At 38.9% G+C, this 27828-nt stretch overlaps 1 protein-coding gene across 1 annotated transcript in view; it reads left to right on the top strand.

Annotated features, from left to right (window-relative positions):
• Window positions 1–10950, top strand: part of mtnr1aa (melatonin receptor 1A a) — a 36955-nt gene extending 26005 nt beyond the window's left edge. Inside the window, exon 2 of the mRNA XM_053341459.1 lies at window positions 10082–10950. Within this exon, the coding sequence (XP_053197434.1) occupies window positions 10082–10950 (869 nt within the window). The remainder of the gene's footprint in view (window positions 1–10081) is intronic.
• Window positions 10951–27828: the final 16878 nt, after the last annotated feature.

Genomic DNA, 27828 nt, shown 5'->3' with positions numbered 1-27828 from the left:
CTTGGAAAGAATTGTGAAACCATCCTTTAATTTTTCCAGAATGATGACTGCCAGTTCACTATACAGACGGATGTGTTTATTACAACTACAGATAAATGTACAAAAGCATACCGATGTATTGCTTTTTATTACTTTTACTTTAAAAGTTAAACATATTACATGCTCTGCAAGCAGTGTCGACCAGAGATGAATCTGCAAGAGCAGCCTCTTATCTTTTGTGAAAATGTTGGTTCAGTAGATCTACGACATTTACATGTATGAAAGAGTTAAGCCACTCTGGATACTAGCGTCAGCAAAATTACTCACACCTGCCACATTAACGACAGTTTGATGGGACCTAAACTCAGCAGAAATGCCTGTCTTCATACAGCTTGAGATGGGGGAGTTTGCTGGCCTTCATTTGTAATCTTGTATGATAAAAGAAAGAATATGATGTAGTGCATATAACTAATACACATAGTATTTAGACTTTTTCTTTACTTTACAGCAGATGCTGTAGCTTTTCCTGCACAGTGTGGCTCACTGGGGAGCAGCTGGAGTACTGTAAATGTTAGCAGCACCAGCAGCTACAAGAGCTGTGGCCACATGGTTCACCCAACCCACACCTCCTCAGGGAATGTAAAGTACAGTATCCCCCACACAATGACCTGATGTTCATCATGATCATTGTGATGGAAAGATAAATGCTAACACATATATGACTATCTACATATATCACAATACTAGTGTTATAAGATACATTCATTCAAAATTGTGGATTTTCACGCCTGGTCTGACAAACAACTTAATTTTTTATAACCTGTTTTGCCACTGGTTCATGACACATGAAGACTGTATAATCAGATTGACAACATGACATTGGACAACTTGTCTAGGGGCCTTTATCTGGAAGACGTGACTGGACCTGTCAGGCTGTGTCAGGCCACCAGCTGTGGGGGCCTGGCTGACATCCAGTGTGACACCACCCGTGGTGTTTTGTCATCTCTGCTCCCTGACCAGAGAAAGTAAGTGTGGCAGACAGGTATTTTCACAACACATGATCCTCAAAATTGCAGTGGTAGCTCTAAGAAAGAGGTCCCGCAATTCAAGGTTGAGACTGCTTACTTTGGATTTTGAGGGTTGACTTGATGGGTTTTCTAGAAAGTAAACCTCAATGAATCCTTAATTCTCACTTAAGTCGTATCCAAGTGCTAACCTCCTCCTTTACCTCACATCATCAGAGGGCCAAGTAGAACAGGAAGTAATTAATCTTTACTTACTTAATAAAACAAATGCTGAGTACTTGTTTGAGATCTGAAAATGTGTCACTGTTAGCAAAATTCCTTCCTTATTGGAGAAATAAAATGCCTCTTGTGCTGGACAAAGGGCATTGTGTGTTAATTTGAAGAATCTCCTACCCAATGGGAAAACCTCATCGGCCTAATAAAAGAATTACACAGGAGCACATGGCGAATAAACATTCTTGGAAGTCCTGAGTCAGGAAATAACCTTGAATTAAAACAAACAAAAACAAATACAGTGCTGTTGTGCTCACTCTGACGCATTTTCTTAAATGCACTGTTACTGTTGTGATTAACACTTGATGCTGACATTTAAATGATCTTCAGGCTACTTGTGCCAGGCTGTGTGAAAACAGCTATGATGCCTGATGGTCATGCAAACTAGATGCAGGCTGGCAGCGCATAATTCTGCTTTCCCCTGTGCTGTACTGGTTGGTATTTCCCTAGCAAGAGGGCACTTAAGGTCAATTTGTAAATCCCTTCTTTCCCTTTCCACACATGGGTAGGAATTAACCATTTTTACCTAATTCCATGTCTGAAAGGCTTCCTTTTTTCCTCCCTTCTCACAGCAGCTGAAAACAAACTCTATACAGTAACAGAGAAGGTTAGTGACAGATTTTGTCTTCCAGCATCCTTGTTTTATTATTAACGTACTGGATGTTCAGTGTGTGACTCTTGAAATAGCTGCTGTAGGAGAAGTGCAGAGATTAAACCTGCCAAGAGTCTCATCATCCACGCCTGTCACTGGCTTCATTCATAAAGACAATATCCGTAAATCCAATAGTGACCCAGGGACATAATCATTGTGCTTCTTTATAGGTCTCTCTCTCTCTCTCTCTCTCTCTCTCTCTCTCTCTCTCTCTCTCTCTCTCTCTCTCTCTCTCTCTCTCTCTCTCTCTCTCTCTCTCTCTCTCTCTCTCTCTCTCTCTCTCTCTCTCTCTCTCTCTCTCTCTCTCTCTCTCTCTCTCTCTCTCTCTCTCTCTCTCTCTCTCTCTCTCTCTCTCTCTCTCTCTCTCTCTCTCTGGATTATTATTACTGCAGTTCAATTGAAGTTCCAACATCACAGTTGTTATTTTGTGTGCATTCTGTCACATTTCTCTGTGCACACCCGGGAGCTGCTGGATGGAGTGCCACGATAATCCGTTTTTTTCCCGTCATAGTGCTCGCTAGGAGATATTTTGAGTGAATTCCACAAGACCTCACTAAATGCCCCCGACACACAGTCACAGCAACACACATACACACACACACACACGCACACACATACACACACACATTATACCCCCCTCATTCATCAAGGACTCATCTTTATTCAAGACTTTTGAAAATTGTTGGCACAGTTACTGATCGCTGAATCATGTATGAGCAGTCACCGGTGCAGTAATGATGAGAGGAAATTCACAAGGAGAATGTTTTCTTAGAAGGAAAGGTGCAGAGAGTTTTGTTTTAACAGCGCGATGATCAGCACACAATGCCAGGTGATGGTGGTATTGTTGATGAATATGTATTCAGTCGATAATGATTTATTGGTTCACAGAGGTGCAGCGTGCTATATGCAAAATGTTCCAGTGAAGTGGAAGATAAATTGGAGGGTTGTAATAATTCATCCTTATCCTCTCAGTCTGTCACATTACTTGCCTTGTTCCATTTCAACTGCTGTGTCAGTCACAGTGGTATATGACACCCCACCACCCCCCCCCCCCCCCCACCACCATCACCCCCCCAAAAGGCCCCTAATCTGTCAGCCTAGGGGACACACTGGTCACTCAGCCTGATGTGACAAACATCATCTAATTTACATGAAATTTACATGGTGTAGTCTACTCATGATACACAGCAACATGGCATATAATTAGTGGATGTTCTCTAGTGCCACAGGACAGGAAGTGATGGTTATCTCCTCCATGTAATGTCCAAGGATTCATGAAATTGTATATTCATGTTAGTTGCCCTCTGGTGAATGTATTGCTGCATTAATATTTCACTTATGTAGTACTGCCTATGGGCAACAAGAATATAGTTCATCAAATGTAGACACAATTTCCAATATGTCATCTCCAGCACCACATACAACACACAACAAACAATATTACATCCATTCACACAGTGTCTGATAATCCTGACTATTCAGAGACATGTCAGCCGACCTAAAGTAGCATCACCACGGCTGCTGCTCCCTCTAACTCATGCACTTTGAATCATCACTTTGAATTTATTTGACATTTTATGATTTAATATAGACTTGTATATTCTTTTTTTGCCAGTTAAATGTGCCACTATTTTAGTTTTTGGAGTACAGTAATCCACATTATAAACTGTCAAGTACAATTATATAGACTCTGTGTTTTAGCTGCAATAAAATACAAAGAAAGAGTGGATGGGTACCAGAATTAGAAAGGAATGATTTTTCTTAATTGTCTGAAGAGAGGAATCTATCCTGTGTCTCAGGATGCCGTGCTGTGTCTTAATCAGACAATTTCCAGTTGGATGTACACTGAAGCACAGATGATTTTGTGGTTATTTGGCAGCAGCCTGGCATCCGCTGTCACCATCACTTCTGCCATTTTAGGGAATTAGGGAAAGCCTAAGGCAAAGCACACATAACTGTTTTACTGCCTTCTGATGGCTGTACCGAAGAGATTTAATCATATTTAGCAGGAGCTCCTACCGTCTGAAGCACTTGTGGCATTTACTTGCAGTCCTCTTTTAGTATAATATCTTTTGCTCAGAGAGTATGCAAAAAAATGTGTTTACTTACTTTCTTGACATTTTTATTGACTATTTTCTAATTCCTGTGAATGCATTTAATTTGGGCTTACTGTTAGAATCACCACATTAATTAATAGCTAACTGAAGTTGCACAAAAAAAGATAAATCTGGCTTTTAAACTTATTTTCCACCCATAATCAAAGACCCACTTTTCAACACAATATCAACACCTCGCCTTGTGCTGATTTATGTATTTGGAACTGGCGCCTTTAAAAATACCAACATGACAGGCAAAGACCATTTCAAGGTCAGGAAAATACCCACATGTCTAATAGCACAGCATTTACTAGTCTTTACACTGCCATGAAAATACAGCCCAACATTCAGGATTGAAATTCCTATTATCAGATATATGTATAATATATATATATTTGACTCTACTGTGCATATAGTGTCATTATTATCAACATTTACATATATATTCTTGACATGCTTAAATGTATTCACATTCTTGGGGTGGTTTCTAACACATTAACATACATTAAAATAAACCTACTGCAGTATGTTCTGCCAGGGGCACTGGACTAAAGGTCTTTACATGCCTTTTCTGCACCTTCACGATCTGGCCTCTGACCTAACACCCCCTTATAGTATATGCAGTTAGACTTGAGGTTTGACTTTGTGTAATGAAAAGCCTATAGTTTATTAGTGCAGTCAGGACAAAATAACACGGTGTATTGAGGCGGACACATTCAGACTCGGTACACCTGCTGCAAGCTTTCAGTACGTGTACATCTTATCATGCACGCAGTCCCAGAATCTCAAAGGGACAGTGGATGACAAAGGAACAAATGCTACTTATTCACCACTCAAAATCTGAAATGTATTTGATAACTATCTCTACTGTTCAAATTATATCTCAAAACTTACAATAAACATTCATCAGTGTGACAGCATGTAACATTAGATAAGAGTGCCTGCACAGACTGCCAGGAAGTTGATGTGATGGATTTTGCCAGAAATAAGAGAATTACAGTTGATCTAATATGTTATTTTTGAAGTGATTGTATGTAAGATTTGAATTCATGTAGATTGTTTGGCCTGTGGGTAAGCTATTTTACATCACCTGCAACAGTAACAATAGTTCTGGATTTAATTATTTATGTATGAAAGTGTGAAAGATTGATTTGTAAGAATTACCCTTTTTTTAATTTAACAATTTTTCCATATATTTTGTTGGAGTTGTGGAGCCAAATTCAATTTTTTAGCTGTATGTAGGATTAAACTGGGCAACAAGGGCTGTGGTCAGGGAGGCGACAAAGAAAGCCACTGACACTACAACTATGTAGAGTTTGATGGGACAGCAGTCAAAGCAGCACTTGTGGTCTACATGTGAAGATAGTGAAATACATCACTGCTGGAAAAAAAAGCACAGCTCCAAGAGCAAAACATTGGATTAAGTATTCAGCTGTAATACAAAGCAGTCTAGAGGAAAGAGACAGCTCCTCCCCAGTCTAAGAATGCCTCTGTTGCACAGCATCAAGGTGGCAATCAAATGCTGTGGGTGCTGCTTTCAGTGCAGAGAGACGGACTTGTAAAGCATTATGTTATGTTTACACTTTGTGTTCTGACAGGACTGATCTACAGCCAGTTCAGTCAGGAATGACTGACTGTTATGACTCAAAGTCCCACTGATTAAACGTAAATCAGGTCTTTGCTTAGACTTAATTCGGGGCTAATGCCCAATTACGAGGAATAACCGTATAATTACTCATGCCTCTGGCTTGGCCGGTGTTTATGTTGGTGTCTTTGGTGGAGGTCAGTACTGCAGGATGGAAGTTCAGCAAAGGAGCAGCTGATAAAGCTGGTAAATAAAATTCATAGTGATTAATGAGTGTCTTATGCATGAAGGTAATGAGCGGAAAGTTTTAACATTATTTGATTGGATGATAAATATACTGTATGTAACCTTTTGAATATTTATTTGATGTGAAGGAAGAGGCAACACTTATGAAGTTTAATGATCCGATGGTAGTAGTCAATGAACAAGCAGAAGCAAAAGATTTAAGTAAAATAGCCTCCCTGACTGCAGTTACACTGAGCTCCATATCAAATCACAGGCCTTCCATATCACTGCAATGGCTTCAGGACAAGAAAGTGACAGTCCTTGTATGACCCAGTAAAAGCCAGGTCTTAAATCCCTTCAGAAAATCTGTGGAATGACCTCAGTATAGCTGCTCACAGACATATCACATTCAGCTTGACTGAGTTTAAGACGTTGCGTTCCTAATTCAGATGTTCCAGGCCGATAAAGACTCAAAGGTATCATTACTGCAAATATGTCTTTTTCAAAGTTTAAGTCTTGGGAAGTTAAAAACTAAACTTTTTTGTCACTGTCAAGAATAGAAATTATTATTATATTCCATTTGGAGATTTTTGCTGCCACAACATAAGATGTGACAAAAGTAAATATCGCTGAAATGCTCTATATATCTTTTTAGCTTGCCAGTCTGTGTCAAAATTCCTCCCGAGCTACAAAGGCAAATAACGCTCAGATGGGCTTCACTTGTACCTAAGTCCTAACAGAAAGCGGTTAAAAAGTGTGGGGTTGCAGAAATGGTGAAGGGACACAGCACCAGGCCATATCTCTCCTCAAGCCAAATGAAAACTCTGAGCGATGCGTCAATCATAGGACTAGTCACAGTGACAGAGACAGTGAGTGAGAGAGTCCAACAGCCAAAAGAGCCAGCTGCCTGGAGGCCTTTCACCATATGACCTTGTCAAGGTCAAGGCTGTTGATACTGAGTGACTTCAGTTTAACGTCCTGTAATAGAGTTGTTTAAGTATAGCCAAGGGAGAGACAGCCCCTCCATAAAGTTGAGTGTTTGCACCTTGTCTCGACACCTTTTTGAATGTGCAAAGCATGTTCTCTATGCATGGAACTTCACTAAGTGCTGCCAGCCCTCATCTCTGCATACACACATACATCAACTTGTTTTTGTCACTTAGGGGGACATACAATTGACATGAATCTCCTTGAAATATACCCCTCTAACCATAATCACAACACCCTTAACTCTCACTGTAACAATGATAATGACTCCACGTATAATAATAATAATATATAATAATAACATTTTATTTATAACGCGCTTTTACAAGTGCTCAAAGACAGAGAACACCAAAAATATGGAACAAAGTAAAAAAGACATAAAATGAAAAGAGGATAAAAAACAGTTTACAGGTTAAAAGCCAGTTTAAAAAGGTGTGTTTTCAAAAGTGATTTGAAGGTACGGGAGTCTGTACAGTCTCTGATGGGTTTGGGGAGTGAATTCCAGAGGGTGAGGGCGGCAGCGGAGAAGGCTCTGTCCCCCCAAGTTCGGTGCTTGTATGACATAGTATTGACATAATACATTCCCTTACTCACATTCTGCACTAACCAATTAGTTTTTTTTTTATATTAACAGTGGATGAGAAGACTGTGAGTAATGTGAAAGGTCACAGAGTAGTCTCACCTGACTGCAGGCGTCTCTCAACTCTACAGACCACTTTAACATTTTTTCAGCTCACTGTTTTACAGCCCAAAACTTTATGGTTCTACACTTTCACTGCTCTCATAACCTTGTTTCCAGTCTCAACACGTCCATACACTACCTGCTCAGCGGCAGACATACAAACTTAGTGACCAGCTCATAATGGACTTTTTTTAAAACCATTTTCTGACATTTTGTAGACCAAACTACTCAGTGATAAAATGAGCATTAGTTTCCGGCCTCACAAAGGCAGACCTATAATAAAACACACACACACACACACACACACACACACACACACACACACACACACACACACACACACACACACACACACACACACACACACACACACACTCACATATACAGTAAAGCTCTCTTGTCGCCCATGGGATCTTGTGACAGCAGCAGGTGCAACTAATTCCCTATAGAGGGCATCTGAATGACAGATATAAAAGGACAAAACTTAATAAATAGCCACACGTGATCCATAGCAGTAGAATGTCTGGTATGTTCTACAGGAGATAACCGGCCACCGGGCGGATCAGTAGTGTGCTTCTAATGCCCAGGTGAGACTGACAAGTCTGCCTGCAGGTGAGTGGGAGTGTGTCTGATACTGACAGACCGAACGCCAGCACAGAAATGAAACTGCCTCTTTCATTGTAGTGATTGCAGATATATACGATATGGTCGTTTCCCATATGACATGCAGTTTATGCATCTTATCATCGGTGACAGGGTGTTGTCACATAGGCAAAATGGAATCTGGGCTTGTCATTAGGCCTTGTAAACGTTCTGCTTACTGCTATACGTTCAACACAGCTGAGTGACAGCTGTGAAAATGGCTTGGCTAGATGTTGAGATCTTCCAACATCCCCATGACAGGACTCCCAACAGTAGGGCCCGATCAGTGCTGGATTTTTGGGGCCAGAGCCGATACTGAAATTAAAAATTCCAATATCAATATATCTATATCACCGATATAGCAGAATATCATACAGAATATACATTTTGCAGCTATCAAATGTGGTCATCAAACACTTGGTACAAAGATATGTAATGGAGGCATGATATTTTAAACAATAAACTTTAAATGAAATAAACAGAACATTAAAAACATATATTAAACTTGATGAAATGAAAAAAGGAAGGAATAAAATGCTACACACATATTTATATATGTACAAAATCAATATCCCCATATGCCACATTCCATAAACCAACAGGCAATGGCACTGACTGACTGTTATATCAGTCAGATCTACCCAATGTTAAATAATGCAAACAATTTGGAGATCTGGATAATTGAAGAAGACTGGAGATGTGAGCCAAGATTAACATCTTGGAAGTGCATGTAAGCACAAGGCTCTGGATCACCATTGCTGTCCGTCGCCTTTCCGTGTGTTAACAGTGTGTTCTCCAGCAAGCCATGTCTAATTTTCCCATATGTTTAGGACACAGGCTGTATTTATGCACCCGTTGATTGCCGCCCCAGCCTTTAGATCATGTTTGCCTGCCACACACAATGTGGAGTCCTTGCTGGCAATAAGAAATATGCATTGTTTAGTGACAGGGACCCCTTTTCCTTTTATTATTCACCAACATCAAAGGGGGACAACTGATTGCATGTTGAAGTACACACACAGCAAATCATCAGTGGAAGTGACCAAGTACATATTCAGCGTGCACACAATTGTACACACAACAAAACCAAATTACACACTGAACATTCAGCCTTGAGGCCCTTTCCCTACGGCTTATGTAACGAAGCAGCAGCGAAAACAAAAGGATGTCTCGAAAGGATTGCGCCGGTGTTTTTACATGTTTTAGCATATTTATAAATCATGTTACTGCCAACCATTTTCCTGAGAAAATGTTTGGCACAAATGTTTTGATTTCCAAAAGGATTGTCCTTCCTGCCAGGCAGCGATTTCTTTTCTTTGAATGTCAGAGCAGAATGAAAATGAAGAGGCTTTTTGAACCTTGATTTAGATCATCACACAGAACAGCTTCAGTGTTACATTTGTTATTGTACAAGTTATGTTATTATTCTCAGATAATTCAGTTACCACTCCACTTAATTGTTCAAATTTGTAGTGTGTGGCAGCTCAAGGACAAAAAATGACACTGACACTGATCAGTAAACTTTAACCCACGCTTGAAATATTCCCTTCAGCAAACACCAGGGTGACATTACATTTCTTCTGTATGATGATTTCTGTAATGTATTTGTTATACTATCCCTGTGCCTGAGCTGGTATGAATCAAATCAAATGGCTTCCAGAAAAGCAAAGAGAAGACAAAGTGTTTGAAACTGTAGTATGGTTTGTAGTAAAATGGCAGAAACATGCAAAACTGAGGGACAGTCCTTCATCTGGCTGATAATTCCAACATGTTTCTCAATGAATAATTTGGCACTCTCTCTGTACAATTGGTCACAGTCTCTTTGTGTTGTTCATTTGGACAACCAATCTGTTCTGCATCTGTTATCAATGACTCATGTGTCCCTCCTTGTCTCTCTTGTGTGTGTGTGTGTATTTGTGCGTGTTGTGCCTGCAGGGAACATCTTTGTGGTGAGCCTGGCGGTGGCGGACCTCGTGGTGGCCATCTACCCGTACCCTTTGGTCCTCACCTCCATCTTCCACAATGGGTGGAACCTGGGTTACATGCACTGCCAGATCAGCGGCTTCCTCATGGGCGTCAGCGTCATCGGCTCCATCTTTAACATCACCGGCATCGCCATCAACCGATACTGTTATATCTGCCACAGCCTCAAGTATGATAAGCTGTACAGTGACAAAAACTCTGTTTGCTATGTGATGTTAATCTGGGCGCTGACAGTAGTGGCCATCGTGCCCAATCTATTTGTGGGTTCACTGCAGTACGACCCAAGAGTTTACTCCTGCACCTTTGAGCAGTCGGCCAGCTCGGCGTACACAATCGCAGTGGTTTTCTTTCACTTTATTTTACCTATGATGATTGTCACCTACTGCTACCTTCGCATCTGGATACTGGTCATACAGGTGAGGAGGCGGGTCAAACCAGACAATCGTCCCAAACTGACGCCACATGACGTGAGGAACTTTGTCACTATGTTTGTGGTGTTTGTGCTCTTTGCCGTCTGCTGGGCGCCGCTCAACTTCATCGGTTTGGCGGTTGCGATCAAGCCAGAGGTAGTTGTTCCCCTCATCCCTGAGTGGTTATTCGTGGCCAGCTACTTCATGGCCTATTTCAACAGCTGCCTTAATGCCATTGTATATGGTGTGCTGAACCAGAACTTCCGGCGCGAGTACAAGCGCATTGTAGTATCAGTGTGCACGGCGCGCATCTTCTTCCAGGACAGCTCCAACGATGCAGGGGAGAGGCTCAAGAGTAAACCGTCACCACTCATGACCAACAATAACCAGGTCAAGGTGGACTCTGTCTGAGGAATACTGAGTGGACATGAACGGATATCCTAAAAAAGAAAAAAAGAAGCTGAGAAAAGTGAGAAAAATACCAAATATAAATATAAAACAGCTTCTCTCCTCTGAGCTGTCCACAGACTGTTGTAAGGTGCTATCTGACCTCTGAACAATCACAGTAAAAACAGGGGTGCATATTATCTTTGTCTTTTAACAAGCACTTTTGTTTGATTCTGCAGTACCTGTAGTACAGTAAATATATGATGTCTGTTTTGTTTTTATGTTTACAGTGATGATATAAATGTATCATGCATTATATTAAGTATTTATTTTGTATGAAATGTCATGTAGATATATTAGTAAGATATATCAGGTTCCAATTAAATGAAGACACAATTTTATGAGGCCAATAAAAAGATTTCTACAAAACTTGGTTGAAAATATAAGCAGTTGTTTATAAATGAAGTTAACCAATTTTAATAACCTAATTTGTGACACTGTAACACTAATTGAGTGCAAGCAATGTAAGTTGCTGCTGTCATATTATACCCCGCAATACTATCCCTTTCATTAGGTGGAATATACATTTTAGAAAGAAGGATCTCTCTCACGTCTCTCTCTCTCTTGCTCTGTCTATCTCTCTCTCTCTATGCCACCCTGTGAGCTCATTATACTGTATGCATGGATATCAGGAATTGTTCATATGCAAAATAAAATCTGATATTGATGGAGGATCTGAGTCCTGTGTCCTATATATTCCCAAATGTAAATTTTATTCTGTTAATTCTGGGTGTTTTGTTTTTTTCCCCGGCAATTTGGGGTTTTAATACTGAGATCTGGCAGAGCAGACACATCACTGAATTCCAAAGGGACAAAAAACATGAGCAGTCAGACAATCAGACTTTGGTCAACAAGCCAACTGTTTAGCCAGATTAGCTAAATTTGGAAAAAAATACTGGGCGCCACCAAAATGTCATAAATAAATCCTCATTGCAGAGTTCTGAGTACAGAACGACAAGTACGTTAGGTTAAAGTTGTCCTAGTTTCATTTCTATCTTCTGTTTACTCTCATCCATGCCATGAACCAATTCTCCTGTCATTCCACATCCTGTTACAACCACCTGCCCTGCAGTAACCTGTCCTACTGCACACCTGTTTCCACTTCCCCAATCTGCCCAATAGTACATATTCTGGCCCGTTACCATTAATTATTTGGCACATCGTCTTTTGAGTCACCAGCCATTTCCGTTTCTGCCCTTATTCTGCATGCCTGTTTTTGCTTAGCTGTTATGTGACCCCTTGCATGCCTTTTTGGACACTCCACCACTCCACCTTATCCTGTTGGTCTTTGTTCTCCTGTGCCTGCTTGTGTTTGGGTTTTTTTATAATCTCTTCCTGTTTTTGACCACGAATACTAACAGACCTCACCATGACAATCTTATCACTGTTAGTCTTTGGACCCATTTCCTAACAAACTACAGTAGCCATTGCCTTAACATTAAGGAAAATGTCACTGCTCACTGGCATGCTTTTAATAGTACAGCGAAATATGATATATCTTAGATACACACATAATACTTGTGGGTAGGATGAGTTAATTGTTGGTTTGGTTCTGCACATGTGATTCACTGACAGTCTAAGAAAAGTAAATACAATTCCCACCAGCCTTATCCTTTAAAATGGTGGGGAAAGTTACTCATTACTGATGAAAATGATGGCCACATTTTGGAGCATAAATTGAAAATAACCTGGAATAATCATGTCATCAAAAAATGTCATTATGTTGTACGTTGTACATATATCAAATAACATATGCTCAGTTGCCAGTGTATCATGCACACACAGCTAAAACCAGTTTCATACGACAGGCATTTCTAGCATTATGACTACTGTAATTGATAGAAAAGTATGTAACAAACAAACAAATCAACAGCACCACAAACTACAGCCTCAAAGATGATCATAAAACAGTTTCAACAAAAACGGCACATTATGACGTTCATGAAGGTATTGTTTATTGCAGGGCAGTTGATATAGAGTTGTTTTTTTGTTGACAGCTTTAGTCAGACATATTTCACTAGCTATTTTGACTAAACCAGTTTATTCCAGGAGAGTACGTAGACATCTTTTAATTGATGTTGTTTGGCTGGTCCGCTATTTTTGAGGATCAAGTGCGACAAGCTTCAAATCAGCTACAAATCTGTCTCAGTAATGTGATTTCACCCAAAGTGGGACACAGTCATCATTAGCTGTAACAAAAGCTCTATAAAGTAGATGAATGATCAGTTATCTAATGTGCGTCAGGTATTTGTGTACCTGCTTGCTCGTTTATGTGCCAGTCAAACACTGAAGCCATCAGGTTCTGTCTGCAAACCGGTTGGATGAGCATACAGTATAAAAAGTGTCGATTGGCATCTGTGATCTTCATAATATGAAAGACTCTGCAGTGTAAAAGGACAGTGTAGCCTAATGTACATCAGAGTTTGCATGTGTGCTGCATAGCGTGCGTGGGCAACCCGGTTAGTGGAGCACAGACAAAGGCATCATGCATCACAGAGGAGAACGGCTCAACTATGCATTTGAAATCCACTTGGCTTACGTAACGTCCACTGACCATCATCCTCAAAGCAAGAGCTGAAAGAGCCAGCTCCCAGTGGACTCCCTGCCCCCTTCTCTATCCGTTTAATCCCAAGAGCTGTGTGGAGTAGGGAGGGACTGAATGGGTTGGGGATGAGCAAATGTAAAAATCCCAGGGATTTACACTGCCCTCAAACAGAGTTATACAGTAATCTGGGCCCAAAGATTTTTATAGCCCGGGATGGGCAACAAAATGGAGGAGAGGAGTCAGGTATTACAAGACCAATGGCACTGACTTAGGTCTATCCTTTTGTTACTGATTCAATAAGAAAAGAAAACAGAACATATCCATCATGAGAAGGCCATCAACTAGCAGAGAAAGACACAAGCACGTCAGCCTCTGTTCGGTTCTCCAATCTGTGTAAACTTCAACAGATCTCAGTTTCTTGAAAATTGTTGTTGTTGGCAGATGAATACTCATACAGTGAGCAAATGTCTAAGTACAAAATATATTCTGTTTCTCCCCTGGAGTGGTATTCCATGTAACTATATAACAATAAATGAAATGCCTATTAAACGGTCAGTTCACCCTAAACACCAAAAGGGTTGTTTTGGGTTAGGGTTAACCCAAAACATATGTTCTATGATGTTTATATACACTCACAGCAGTCATATGAAAAATATAACTTATTAAAGAAAACAGTCCACAGCAAGGTCTGAGTAAGTGGGGCTGTGTTTCTGGAGATGCGTGTTGAGTTGAAAGGAAAATTAGTTTAACTGCTTGGTGTATCACACGCACTGCAACTCTCCTCTACTGTCATGGGAATGATAAGTCTCAGTTTTCATGACGACATACCACTGGAGGTAAGTGTTTTGACCTTGGAAACACATGAAAGTAACACAATCAAATCTGGGTGTGTATCTCGCTGGTCAAATGCTCTGGAAAAAGTTTGTCCGTGAGTATTGAGTTTAAAATTGATTAAAATTAATTAGTTTCACATTTAGCAACTGTATAAAGTGTTACATACTTTTTTGGGGGGGGGTATTTTTTTAACTTATTAAACTGACCCCTAACATTTTTACTTTCAGGAAACTGACTACTATTCTTAAAATAACTTATGAAACACGTACCAAACAAGTTATTTTCAGAGATAAAGTGGAAATTGTTCCTCCCTCTTATCTTGCCAAAGGTCAAATTTGATCTGTCATCTAATTTGAATTATTTTTACCTTTCTGGATCTTAACTGTCTTAACTGTTGCTGTTTTTAACTTTAAGGACTTCAAAGGTAATAAGAAAGTGAAGAGAAAAATAGAGAAATCCATGTTTTTTCTTAGCAGTGCATTTGGAAAATCTCTTGCATGTTAGCTGTAAAGATGAATGTGACTCTGTAACTGTCACCATGTTGTGGACTTTCTATAGAGAAACCATCTGTGATCTGGCCTGGAAGGTGCCACTCTGTCTTCCGTGTTTTTAGATTTTCTTTCTGGTCTCATTGAAAGATGACTGAAATTGGTAGGATGCTGGATAATGCAACTCAGTCCTCCCATTCTTCTCTCACAGAGACATAATCCACAGGTGGATCATTGCTGCCACCTGGGCCCCTGAAAGCTCCCCAGAGCTGTCGAGGCCTGGTACAGGAAAACACTGGACCCCATAGTCTGAGAAAGACACAGCAGAGAAGTTTTCATAATTATCTCACCAGCAGCAAAGTTACATGGAATCAGATGACAAAGGCATGTGTTGAAAATGGAGGGGGGGGGGCATAAGCAGCCTAGTCGGGCTCTGACTAAACTGACACAATACAAAACTGTAACAACAGTTCTACAAAATATCACTGAGTGTAGTTTTCATATTGCACTTCCACAAAACAATCATCTATTTCCATGCTAAATGACATGAGCTCTTTTCAAAATGTTCAGCAGCTTGACAATGAGCCACTTGCCAGAAGTGCATCTTTATAGTAAAACTATAAGAAAACCATTTTCATTTCATTGTCAGTGCTACTGTACATTCATTTCATTCTATCCACCAAGAAAGGCAGCCTCGCCTCAGTCTGTCATTTTCTCTGGCAGGTTTTTGTCTGGCTTTCTCCAGCTTTCATCCAATAATGGAAGTTGTTTTCACATGCCTCTTACCACATTTCCCAGTAGAGCTTGTCAGCTCTGGTTTCTGCCTGACCACACAAGAATGATATGGACCTCTTCAGACTACAGAGAGAAAAGGAGGTGAATAGAGAAAAAAATATACGGAGAGAAAAGAAAGGAATGTGCTTATTTTTCATCATTAAAAAGGAACTCAGAATGATAAAGGAATAAACAGGACAAAAGCTTTTCCGTTTCTTTTAACCATTCAAACGAAAACCAAGCATTGTGCAAGACTTTCATATACGTTTCTCATAATGGATATACCTGTCACCACTCTTTGGCACTAAAGAGAAAGGAGACGAGACACACATTCCAGCTCGTGGCTTTCATTCAAAAGTATAAGCCAAATATGCAAAGTTATATTTCACATTTAGATTTTCTTCCCCAAAATATCTAGTTGACAGAAATGTGACATTTATAAACGTTTTAGCAAAATATTCAAAATTCAGTTTAACCAGGACTTGTTGCTGTAAAAAGTATTTTTGTAATATACTCTGCTTTATTCAAACCTTTCTGGTCTGTCTGTGAGCTCAGCCAGGTACAATACAGACCTCCTGGTTTGAGTCCAACCTCACAGGGTGTTAGGATTGGTTCTTGGACCCCGTCTTTTCACAATTAACACACTGATTCTAACGTTGCTATGCTGACGATACACAGCTCTACTTGTCCTTTTCACTAGATGACCCCGTTATGTCGGTGCAGAGCTCAACCTGCTTCACTGATATAATATCTCATGTCATGTCACTTCATGCTATAAAACATAAACAAATTTTACCTGATGGACTAAAAACATATGCTTTACCAGATCTCACACTGAGCTTTCTGTAAACGCCGTGGTCCACTCACAGGAATAGACTGCAACAGTGTCTTATAGCTTTTTTATATCCATTATTGTTTCAGTCAAATGCACTTTTGTTCTTATTCTTTACCACTGTATCCCTTTCTCTTATTTGTAATCTAAATTTAAATAGTTGTTTCATGTTTGTCATTGCTTGTGATGTCTTTGTTTGTATTGTCCAGTCTAAACAGGGTCCCCATGTCAAAGTGTGTAAAAATGAAGGTTGGATGAACGGATGAATGGATGAATGAATGAATGAATGAATGAATGTATGAATGAATGAATGAATGAAAAATAAGGTGGTATATTTGGTAGTCAATCAAAAAAATACCTCTCCGCTAGGGCTGGGCGATATATCGAGTATACTCGATGTATCGCGGCTTGTTCTCTGTGGGATGTAGAAAATGACTATATCGTGAATACTCGAGTATACATTCAATTTACACGCAGTTTGTTTTTAGTCGCGGCCCGTTGAACTACAGGTTTTTCTCACTCTCGCATTTCTCCGCACAGAGAGATAAAACAAGCGCACCTAGTTACGTACATCACATTCTGTTGTGCGTGCAACGTCATATGCCCGGTAGCATGTAGCAGCAGTAGCAGCGATCTCAGGTCGCGGGAGCAGCAGGTGCTATGACAAGTGGAGGAGGGAGATTTAATTCCCAATAAAACAATTCAGGATCCATCATCTGGCGGTGGTTTGGGTACAAGAGGGAGGACGTTGAACAACAAACCGTAATATGTAAAGTATGCCATAAAAACGTCACCACAAAAGCTGGTAGTACAGCAAAGTTATATCACCATTTGTGCTTGAAACTCTGCAAGAGCACATCTCCGGCCAGTGACATATTGAAGAAAGTGCCGAAGCAACCAGCACTGACGCAACTGAGTCTAGCGTCTTCTTTTTCCAGAACAGCAATACGACTAAAACAGTCAAAAACAGAAGGAGATAACGTCCGCAGTAACCCACCACACAGAGAAAGACATGGCCCCAGTGAGTGTGGTTGAAAAGCCCGGATTCAGAAAGATCATCGACACACTTGATCCAAGATATAATCTACGTAGCAGAGACAGCTCTACCTTTATATCCTAGTGGCATTATGCACAAAATGTGCACTTTAATTTAGTGTTATTTTGATGTGTCATATTAGTTACATCATGCATAAAAGACACTTTATTTGTTTTGAAATGACATGTTTGTGCCACTGCTTAATAACTGTTAATAAATACAGTTTTGATTAATTTGTTTAGTTGTGATTAAGCTTTTGGCATGAATGTTTAAAATCAGCATATATTAATGTAGTATGAACAATGTTTTAATGTAGAATCATCATACTGGCATAATTGTATGCATCAAAGTGTTAATTCAAGGCTAAGGCAAAATATCGAGATATATATCGTGTATCGTGACATGGCTTAAAAATATCGGGATATTAGTAAAAGGCCATATCGCCCAGCCCTACTCTCCGCCGACTCTCTGTAACAGCCCATATTAAATTCTTTAAAGTGACATACACCTTCTTCAAGTCACTCATTCATGTTAATATTTTTTCCATTTGTTACAATCAGCCAATCAACGACTACTTGTCCTAACAAGCAGAAAATCTCAACCCAAACTCTTCTCCTTGGTCCCTCAATGGTTGCGGTCAAGGTTACTCAATTCTGTCTTCAAAAATGCCTTGAACGAAGCCACAGAAAGTGAGTATGCAAGTATATTGTGAAGATAAATGTGGGCAGGTGATTTTACAGGATATGAAGAACTCTTGATAATAGACATTAGGGGGGAAAAAAATAATAATTAAAAAAAAAAATGTATATATATGTATAAACTGTAGCACTCATCTTTGTTTTAGCGGTTTCCACTGCTGCTATTTCACAGGCACAAAGAACAACAATAGTTTCATGTGTGGGAGGGCACTCCTCCATGCAGCTCCAAAGCTTGCTGGGCCATTCGGGGTGTCAAAATAAGCAACAGAACATGACATTAATTGCTTTAGTGTTTGTGTGTGTCTGTGTGGGTGTGTTTATGAGTCTGTGAGTGTGAACGTGTTTGTGTAGAATTGTATCTGCTGGAGTTGGGGAGTGACTGAAAGGATGAAACAGATACAAAATGGATAACAGTAATGCCACACATACAAACACACACACACACAGGTACAATCTTAGGGTTGAGTGTCTGAGTGTCTCACAGCAGCTGACTGCTTTTTGCTTGCAGAATGATGTTCCTTATACTGTGATTCATGGACCTGAAATCATGAACATGGGTTTCATTTCACACTGTTGGAGCGGTACACACACATCCCTGCCACTTCCAGAAGAAAAGATTGAACACATACAAATAGGCTATTTTTACCTTCATGCTGTTTGCATACTATAATAGCTGTAAGTAATTCCATGGGCCAAGCAAAAACACATCAAGGGTAGGATGTGAGCACTTTTCATCATGACATTTCCAATTTATGTATCTGCTGTCAACTTTATCACTGCCATATAGTCTATAGGGTTGACAATAAATTATACAAACCTTATACCTTTCACATACAGTGATTGATTGATGATTTTATGAATAGTTTTAAAAAAAATCTAATTAAAATAGCTGTTGATTTAGTTTAAAAATATAATATAATAATATAATGCTGTCTTAATTGGACTTTTCTTTGTGTCTTGTGTTTCAATACAATTCTTCCAATATACAAAAGGGTTAAAATTAAAGACTAATTTTAGATTAGATAATACTGACTGAGAGTCACACAAACAAGCAAAGAAAGAAATAACTGTTATTGGAGTTACATGACCATGTTTTCAAGCACAATAACAAACTAGTTTTGGTTTTTGGTTTTTCTCCAAATTTTGTCACTGTGAGTTTATGGATTCTCATTTAATATAAAAGCATTGTATCTAATATTTATTTAAATGCATTAATGCCACTACATTCAAAAAATGTCTCTTTTCTCATTTTAACAACAAGAGATACTTTAATGTCAACAGAAATGTTCACATATTGTTATCAGGCTACTGTGTCTTATGGACATTATAGAAATGGATAATGGTTTAGTTTAGTTATGTTTACCAAGACAATATGGTTTATGTGTCATCAAAGCCATATACTGAAGGCTTTGTGAATGCAAACAAAGATATTAGGTTAAATATGCTCTTAACATGGGCATGTGTGTACTTGAGTATATAATATAGGTTTTGTGGCTTTGTGCAGACAAATAGGAACAGCTTTTCAGCAAACACTGCAAGGGTTAATTATGGATGCATTCATGGCACAGTGAAGTGTTTTAGATGGATGCACACTATAAATAGCATAAGTTGCAGTGTTTTTCATTGTTCAATTCTCTGACATGTTTCTGGTTGAGTTGTTTATGTTTCTGGTACAAATCTAATCTTTCTTTATAAACTGACCGTGCATCATCCAGTAAATGGCTGATCATATAAAATATTACATGCTAAAATGAACTTAAGATCACATTTTAAATACAAATTTAACTACTTGTAAATTTAAATCTGAAACCATTACACCACATACACTTTGGACTACCTATTGAAATGGATAACAATGGATTAAATGAGCACATTAAAAAAGTGGCAAAGAGGCAAACATACATAGAATTATCAGAATGGATATGTAATTAGGTAATCATTTGTCTACACATTCACCTACATGACTCTACACAGTGATAACTTTTCAGTGTTATATAAAAAACAAACAAAATACAAACACAATTCAGTTTTAAGTTCAACATAAATGTGAGTCAAGATCTAAACTAAAAAGCCCACAAAAAACAAAAAAAATCATCAATAGAAACTTCACTACAAACCAATAAATAAAAGAAAATACACCTGAAATATTTTGCCTTCTATCAGGGGATCATGTGCATTTGTCACCAACTTTTGGGAATGGACGGAGTGAAAATTGATTAATGTTCCTATCAGCTCAGAGGCAGAGTTGGCCTAAAAAGTGTTCAAACTGAAATGTACCTGCGGCCTGTTTCATAAAGCCATAATAATAAGATGCTTGGTCAGTTTTGAGGTGTCTGAAACTGTCTGAATAAAACAACAAAAACAACAAAAACTACACATACAGAGCGCCACGTGTCATACTGTGAAACTCACTCCCTTTGAAGGGCAAAACAATTAATGCCATAATATGAAACCAAGTGCGGAAATGTTAACAAAATGCCTGTAGCTAGCTAAAACATTAGATTTCAGTATGTCAAAAGATTATTTTAGCACCCTATGTCTAGCAGGGAAGAAAAGGTAGTTCATAGTATATGCTGAAACCAGGCGGGGAGTTCTGGTCCTCTGAAATGAGGCCAATGCGGAAGTAACTTAGAGCTGCATTCTATCAAAAGGCCACCAGGGGGCGACCATTTTGGTGTCAAAAGGACTTCTGTCTCTATACAAGTCAATGGAGAATTCACCAACTTCTCACTTGATTTCTAACCTCAGTAAACCTTTTCAAAATATGTTTATGGTCTCAATCGCTAGTTTAAAACCTTCTTCAATGCAGTATGATGTTCATTTGTGAAATTTTGGCCTCCCTGATTTTATATTTGACGATAAAGCAGGGTATGCATTGGGGCGTGGTTATGTCGTGATTGACAGGTTGATTGACCAATGTCCTCGAGATCCAGCCCTTGCAACCAATCGCAACCTCCCCGCTCCGCCATTGGCCCTGCCCATGACTCAGCCCATGACTCCGCCCATGACGCCGCTTCATGCTCATATAAGTAGAATCCGTGTTCTTTTTTTTCCCAGCATGCACCTGAAATTTTCAAGATGGCGCTGCCCAGATCCAAAACAATTGGCTTCCGAGCAGCAGTCCACAAACAAATGGGTGACGTCATGGATGTTATGTCCATTTCTTTTATACAGTCTATGGCTGAAACCCGTTATTTATGCAATTCATGAACATAAGGGCTGACATCACATCTACAGTGAAGATAACACATAGCCAACTTATATGGTGAGAGTATAGTTTTAAACATAGTTGAGGAAATTACACAGCCAAACATGAAATCATTTCCCATACAGGCTCTTTTTACAGTTACCATTGCAGCTGAATGCAGGTTAGCTATTCTGTAATTTAAACTTCTTTTACCAACACGTCATACCTTCCAATTAACCAGCTCTTTTATTTTTACTTTCATGTGTGCTCTGTGACAAGGTTTATGTGTCATTTTTGCAGAAGTTTTTAAGCTGCAGGTGGTCCATGCAGCTCAGGTCACGTCAGTCTCTTCCACTGCATGGCACAAAGTCCTATAATATAATCCACTGTTATCTTGTTAAAGATTCTGTTTTTCAGTTCAGTGGCTTATAAAAACTAGAGTTTGGCTTTACCCTGTTGGTAGTGCATCCCACCACACTTCAACTTTTAAGCGTCTTTCTGTTGTTTGCTAGCAGAAAGAAGTGACTAGCAGAAAGAAGTGACTCAGTACAAAGTCAGTGGAGAGCTATGAATTGTTTTCCACTTCGGGCTGGGTGGGACTTAATTGTCCTCTGTCTCTGTTCCTGTAAGATAGCTTTAATTCAGAACAAAATTTTGGACTAACTCAGAGACCCATCTCTCATTGTCCATTTTATTCCCTATGTGCTGAACAATCTGACTGAGACACATATTTCATGTCATTTAATTAATCAGACTGATTAATTATAGCCATATTTTACGTTATAAAATGTCATCAAAGGACAATTACATGTGATGCTTGCTGATGACTTTTATGGGCAGTTCCCTCAAGCAGGATTACTAAAAAATGTGCATGGAGCCTGTGAGACAGCTTTCAGACACTTGTCGGTTTCACAGAGGAAGATTTTGATGCCATTCTCTTATCAGGAATCCAAGTCTGAGTCTATGAGGGTGGATTATGTGACAAACCATTGTCTGTGTTATCTCAAACAGCAGGACATCCTTGTTATCTCAAAAGATTATGACGTCAATGTGACATTCTTTTCATGACAAAACAGTATAAAATGCATACAATTAAGGATCAGTGGTAGACAATTTCACCCAGATGACACATTTTAACTCTCATTTGATTTCATTACGACGCCGTGTGAGCTATAGAGACTTTTAAAAGTTCAGACTGAGAAATATTTTATGTAGAGAAGAGAGGTAGATCAGATAGGGGAAAAAATACTTTGAAGTAAGATAGGTTTAAAATAGGTGTGTAGGAGGAGTTGACATTAAGTTAACCTAATCTCCTATAATAGTATGAGTGAGTGCAATACTGTGTGTGAGCACGGAATTATTTCATCAGATAATACTGCCAGGAAAAGGCACTATGATGACTCATATTTGAGCTGGGTTTTAGGTAGCTCTTAGACAATACTGCCATTCTCTCTCTCAACCTCATCCTTTTTATTACTTTTGGATTCTGTGAACTACATATGAACACTGTTTCATTGGACATCCAGTCTACATGTGGGCACATGTTTGTGATGAAGAAACATGCAGCCCCGTTAATGATCTCGAGGAATGAGTGTGAAGCTAATATCTTAGTAGAACAAGGTGAGATGTCTGCGCCCTAATTAGTGTGATGCTACTTTTACTCTCTGACATAATTAGATTTTATTTAAATATCACTTTGCAGGTGATGTTGCTCTCTGCCTTGAAACACTGACCCAGGCGTCCAGCTCACAAGCACATATCAGATCATGGTCATTTTTGGGGACATTACATAGACTTACATTCATTTGTTGGAGACTTACCCTAACCATAACTACTAGTTGCCTAACCCTCACCTTACACAAACTTTAACCCAACCTAAACCTTAATTGCTAAACTACTAATGAGCTTTGTTCACGAGCCATCCCCAATTAACTGGTCCTAATGATGAAATGTGTCCTCAAAAGTAGCTTATAACAGACCACACACACACAATGGTACTATCTAGAGCCCAAAGAGGCCTTTAGTTTGCTGTGGGTGAGACCTCTAATTAGTTGTACTGTCCTCATTTAGTACATGTGGGAATATTTTTTGATTTCTCCAATAAGTAACATGATTTTCTGAAGACTGACTTCACTTTTCAAGGAACTTTTTAGCACAAGAGCAGTCTAATGCATGTGGATTAAACTGTGAATCTTTTATTTTTTTATTTTTATGTGTGTCAAAAACAGCAATTCTCTCTAATGGCTACTAGATATTTGTTCCAAAAAATCTAACTGCAGTGGAGTCAGCCAAGAAAGGGCCAACAAATATTGGCCCAAACAACAGCTAAAACACAGTTATTGGAGGGCCAATAAAAGTTGAAAACGCTAAATATTGGAACAGAACAAGGACGAAACACCAGCATTTATCAGTTCAGAGTAGGGCTACAGCAGCAGGGAATAATGGACCAAACCAGGGCAAAAACAATAGTGATGATTGGAGCTAAGGGTGAATTTTAAACCAAGCCAAGGCTATAATACCCCGGAATTAGACATGTTGTTGGATTTTGGAACACAACAGGAGCAGATAAGATAAAAAGAGTCACCACATTAAGTCTCTTTTAGTTAGATTAACCTGGTGTACATGCTGTTCAGTGGGTCTATGGTCTGCTGCATCAATGTGGTGACACATAACTGATAACTGAAAAAGTTGTCCTCAAACAACTGAATGGCAGACATAGATGACAAACATCAGCAGGGAGCAGCACAAAACCCTGAAATGAAACCAGACTTTATTTTGTAGTTTTCTATCTGTTTATGTGAATTTGAGCGCTAACCTCTCTTCAAAGTCAAAGGGAAGGAAGAGCAGACTGAGACGAGAATCTGCAAAACGTTCACCTTTATGAATCCATACATATCTATCAGACTGTTTTTCATTCATTTTATTTATGTTGAATTACAAGCAATGGTGATCATAGAGTATTTAGAGTATTGCAGGGTTTTTTGTTTCATATACTGCATTGTGTATTATCTGCCTTGTGATATCCACATAAAAATAAAACCTTCTTGAATGTTCTTGCCTTGGATAATTTTTAATTGAACTAGTTTGTCAGTCAAAAATGAAACGGTACATTCACACGTCAACTTGGACTTGGATAAATATTATTTGTGGATGTACACCCACAAAGCATATGTAAGCCAAAAGTTATGTCTCAAAATATCATCACTTGTAAATTCTGTTTTACAATTGAACTGCTAAGGGCTTTAGGGAGCTTCATTTCTGCAGCCCCCTCTATAATGTGTTATTCTAAAAAACACTTGCATTCCACCACTTTTAAAAGGAGACAAATCCCATACTATGGTACAACGGCATCATGGTTAAGTTTTGTTTTCCATAGTAAAACACAGTTTTTATAACACATTTGAAACCACAGTAACATCAGTGATGCAAATGTGGCCCAGAGCTTGAATGTACGAACAGCATGGTAGTCTACATGTCTATGTCTTTAACCACTCATTGAATTATTTACATTGAAGTGCAGTCATATTTCATTTAATGTTGGCAGCTATTTTTAGACCTCTGAAAGAAGTGTAGGCACGAAAGGTTATCTGGGTCACATGTAATTCCAAGTGTGTGTGTGTGTGTGCGTCACTGTTTGTGTGAGGCAGGGAAAAACGTAACTGTTTTTCCAACTTACTATTCAGGACAGTCAGAAACTCAGTCTGACCTCAAATGTAGCTCCCATTCTAGGTAGAAAAAATAAAATAATTGTCAGACTGGTGGGAAAAACAAAAAGTACCTTTTTTGTCACTAGAGTTCTGATAACACTGGCAATGTCATTTGAATTTGCTAAGATGAATTAATGCTTGTAGCCCTCATGGGTTATACACTAAATCATGTCAGGACCAGCAGGTTCCTTTGGAAATGCCAAGTCAGGAGTTTCTTTACATTCCATATGTGCTTTAGTTGTGTGTCCCAGTTCAGACGCTACATCCTCATAAGTCCTCCTTTCTAGACCAAATACATCATAGTTTGTCCACATAGACTGTCTCATTTCAAAGTTTCCTCTTAATGCAGCCTTACACAACTGCTGTATCCTTCACAGTCATTAATTTCTCATTACTCATTGCACACATGTCCGCACTGCATTTAGCAGCTATTTGCATTCAGGTAGTCGTTAGTGAATGATAAATAGGAAAAAGTCACCACAGGGTATAAACACTGAAAGTCAGAAGTCACGTGTTTTTTCAGTGTCTTTGTATTTTCTGTTCTTCTATCAAATGTGTCTGTAGTGTAAATGCAGCTGAGTGCGGGCAGGCCTTGCTGCCTGGATAGGTTTTGTTGGTTGGGTGCACGCAGGAGTATGTTTATGTGGCGGTTGGTTGGAGCTGACTCTGTCTTACCACAGTGCAAGTCAATGAATGGGGTAGTACAGTTGCTCTGATTAAACAGGTCACTGCTCATCAACTGAGAGGTTGACAGACTCAAATAAAGGGCATAAAGGTTATAAATAACACTCACTGAAGAGAAGTGAACACTACTTTGGATGCCAACTGTACCAATGCACAACTTTTCATGTCAGTCATAGTTGGTGTTGGGGTACTTTTTCCTCATTTTGGGGGACTCTTTCCTCATTTTCAGAGTCAGACAAAGCCATCAATGCCTTTCTCATTCTTTCTGTGCTATTCTAAGATACAGTATTTTAAATGGTGCACAGCCTTGATTAACTTAACTACAAGATATCTATAGAATCTAGCAGCAGCTGCCCTGAAAAAATATTCCGCTACACTTGTATGGCTGGCTGGCCTAAATGAATCCCATAATTTATTACTTAATTGCTTGTTTCACTATGTTAAAAGAAACTAGATTGTATTTTCATTTAAACACTACATTTCTGTCAAATTAAGGTTCTAAAAACGGAAAAACATAAAAATAAAATAAAATATAATAAATATATATATAAAACTAAAAACAAGCAGAGGTCAGGAACAGACAGGCAAGTTCAAAGGGACATAAGCAACCAGGCACAATTTCACAAAGGCAGGCAGAGTACAAAAAAAACACAGCACGCAGGAAACAAGCAAAAGGGCTTGTGAAGGTTCAATAAACACTCTGACAGAGTACCAGGGATGGCTGTCTAGGAGACCAATATGGAAACAGGAAGCAGATAAGTGTGGGAATCAGGTAACTGAAATACTGTAGGGCTCTGCTTGGTCGGATGGAGACATCGATGTGTGGGTTTATGACTAGCAGATAAATAGACAAACAAATTAGGACTTTGTTAATGCTAGGACTGAACATTTACCACTTCATCTACCCTATAGAGTTTTGACTACTAATAGTGCTATGGATTCATTTTTTATATTAGCATTTCAAGGTTTTTATGAATGAGGAAACAGTCAACAAATTTGCTAGACATCAAAGATGCATACAAAATGAATGGTGAGAAACACTGAATATGAAACATATGTTTGATTACATGAAAACTCCACAGTTCATGATGAGCTGACTCTGCTCTGATTGTCCAGCTTCCAAAAGCTACAACAGTGGGAGGATATCACAGAGTGGACAACGTGAACAACTCATGGTACAACCTGAGCAACAAAGGCTGTGGGCATGTGTGAACAATCTGACTTCATCATGAGGAGGAAGTAGAGTTAAAATTACTGGGGAATAGGACCTTTAACCATGTTATAATATATATATATTAAAAAAAAATGTTATAATAATATAAAAATAACAGAAAATCACATAGGCATGTCCCCTTTAAAATTATATTACATGTATTAAAAATATAGTTTACTTATAAACTACTAAATATCTTTATAGTTTACCAAAATATCCACATAGTATGCATCAAGCATAGTCAGGAAATACTGTATAATACACTGAAAACAGCAGACCTAGAGGCTGTATGGAAAGTGCATCTGTTACATCACTTCAATTAGATACTATTGGAAGAGTTATCATCAGCCAGGTTTGTTGTTGACAAGTAACAACAACACAGGAACATGTGAACAACGTGTTTTGCTTTATAGGCTTCAACAAAAGAGGCAGGAGACTTTGTGTGATCAGGCCCTTACTCTGCCTGCTCTATTTATGCCTGTTCACTAACTGAAATAGGGCATTTTTTCAAGGCTATGTAACAGTGATGTTTGCATACTATTAAAATGAAACAGACATAGAGCCAGTAAAGGTTTGAAAGCCAACTCACCAGTTAAGGTTGTCATCATACCAAAGCTAAAATACAATTACTGTAACCGGTAGAATAAGAGGTTTAATTCAGCTATAAATAGAAAAGGTATTTAGATACAATCATGTAAGAACACATAAACTGCCACTGAAGAAATATGTTTATGTGTATTATCTAGTATTATTTTTTAATTTACTGACAGGCGGTGTTCACCCCAAATCTTGACTACTGTAGTCTCTTTTTTTGTATGTAACTCACAGATGTCCAAAGAAGGAA

Source organism: Scomber japonicus, chromosome 2 (genome assembly GCF_027409825.1).
Source record: "Scomber japonicus isolate fScoJap1 chromosome 2, fScoJap1.pri, whole genome shotgun sequence".
Classification (NCBI taxonomy): Eukaryota; Metazoa; Chordata; class Actinopteri; order Scombriformes; family Scombridae; genus Scomber; species Scomber japonicus.
This window is presented reverse-complemented; position numbering and strand designations above follow the sequence as displayed.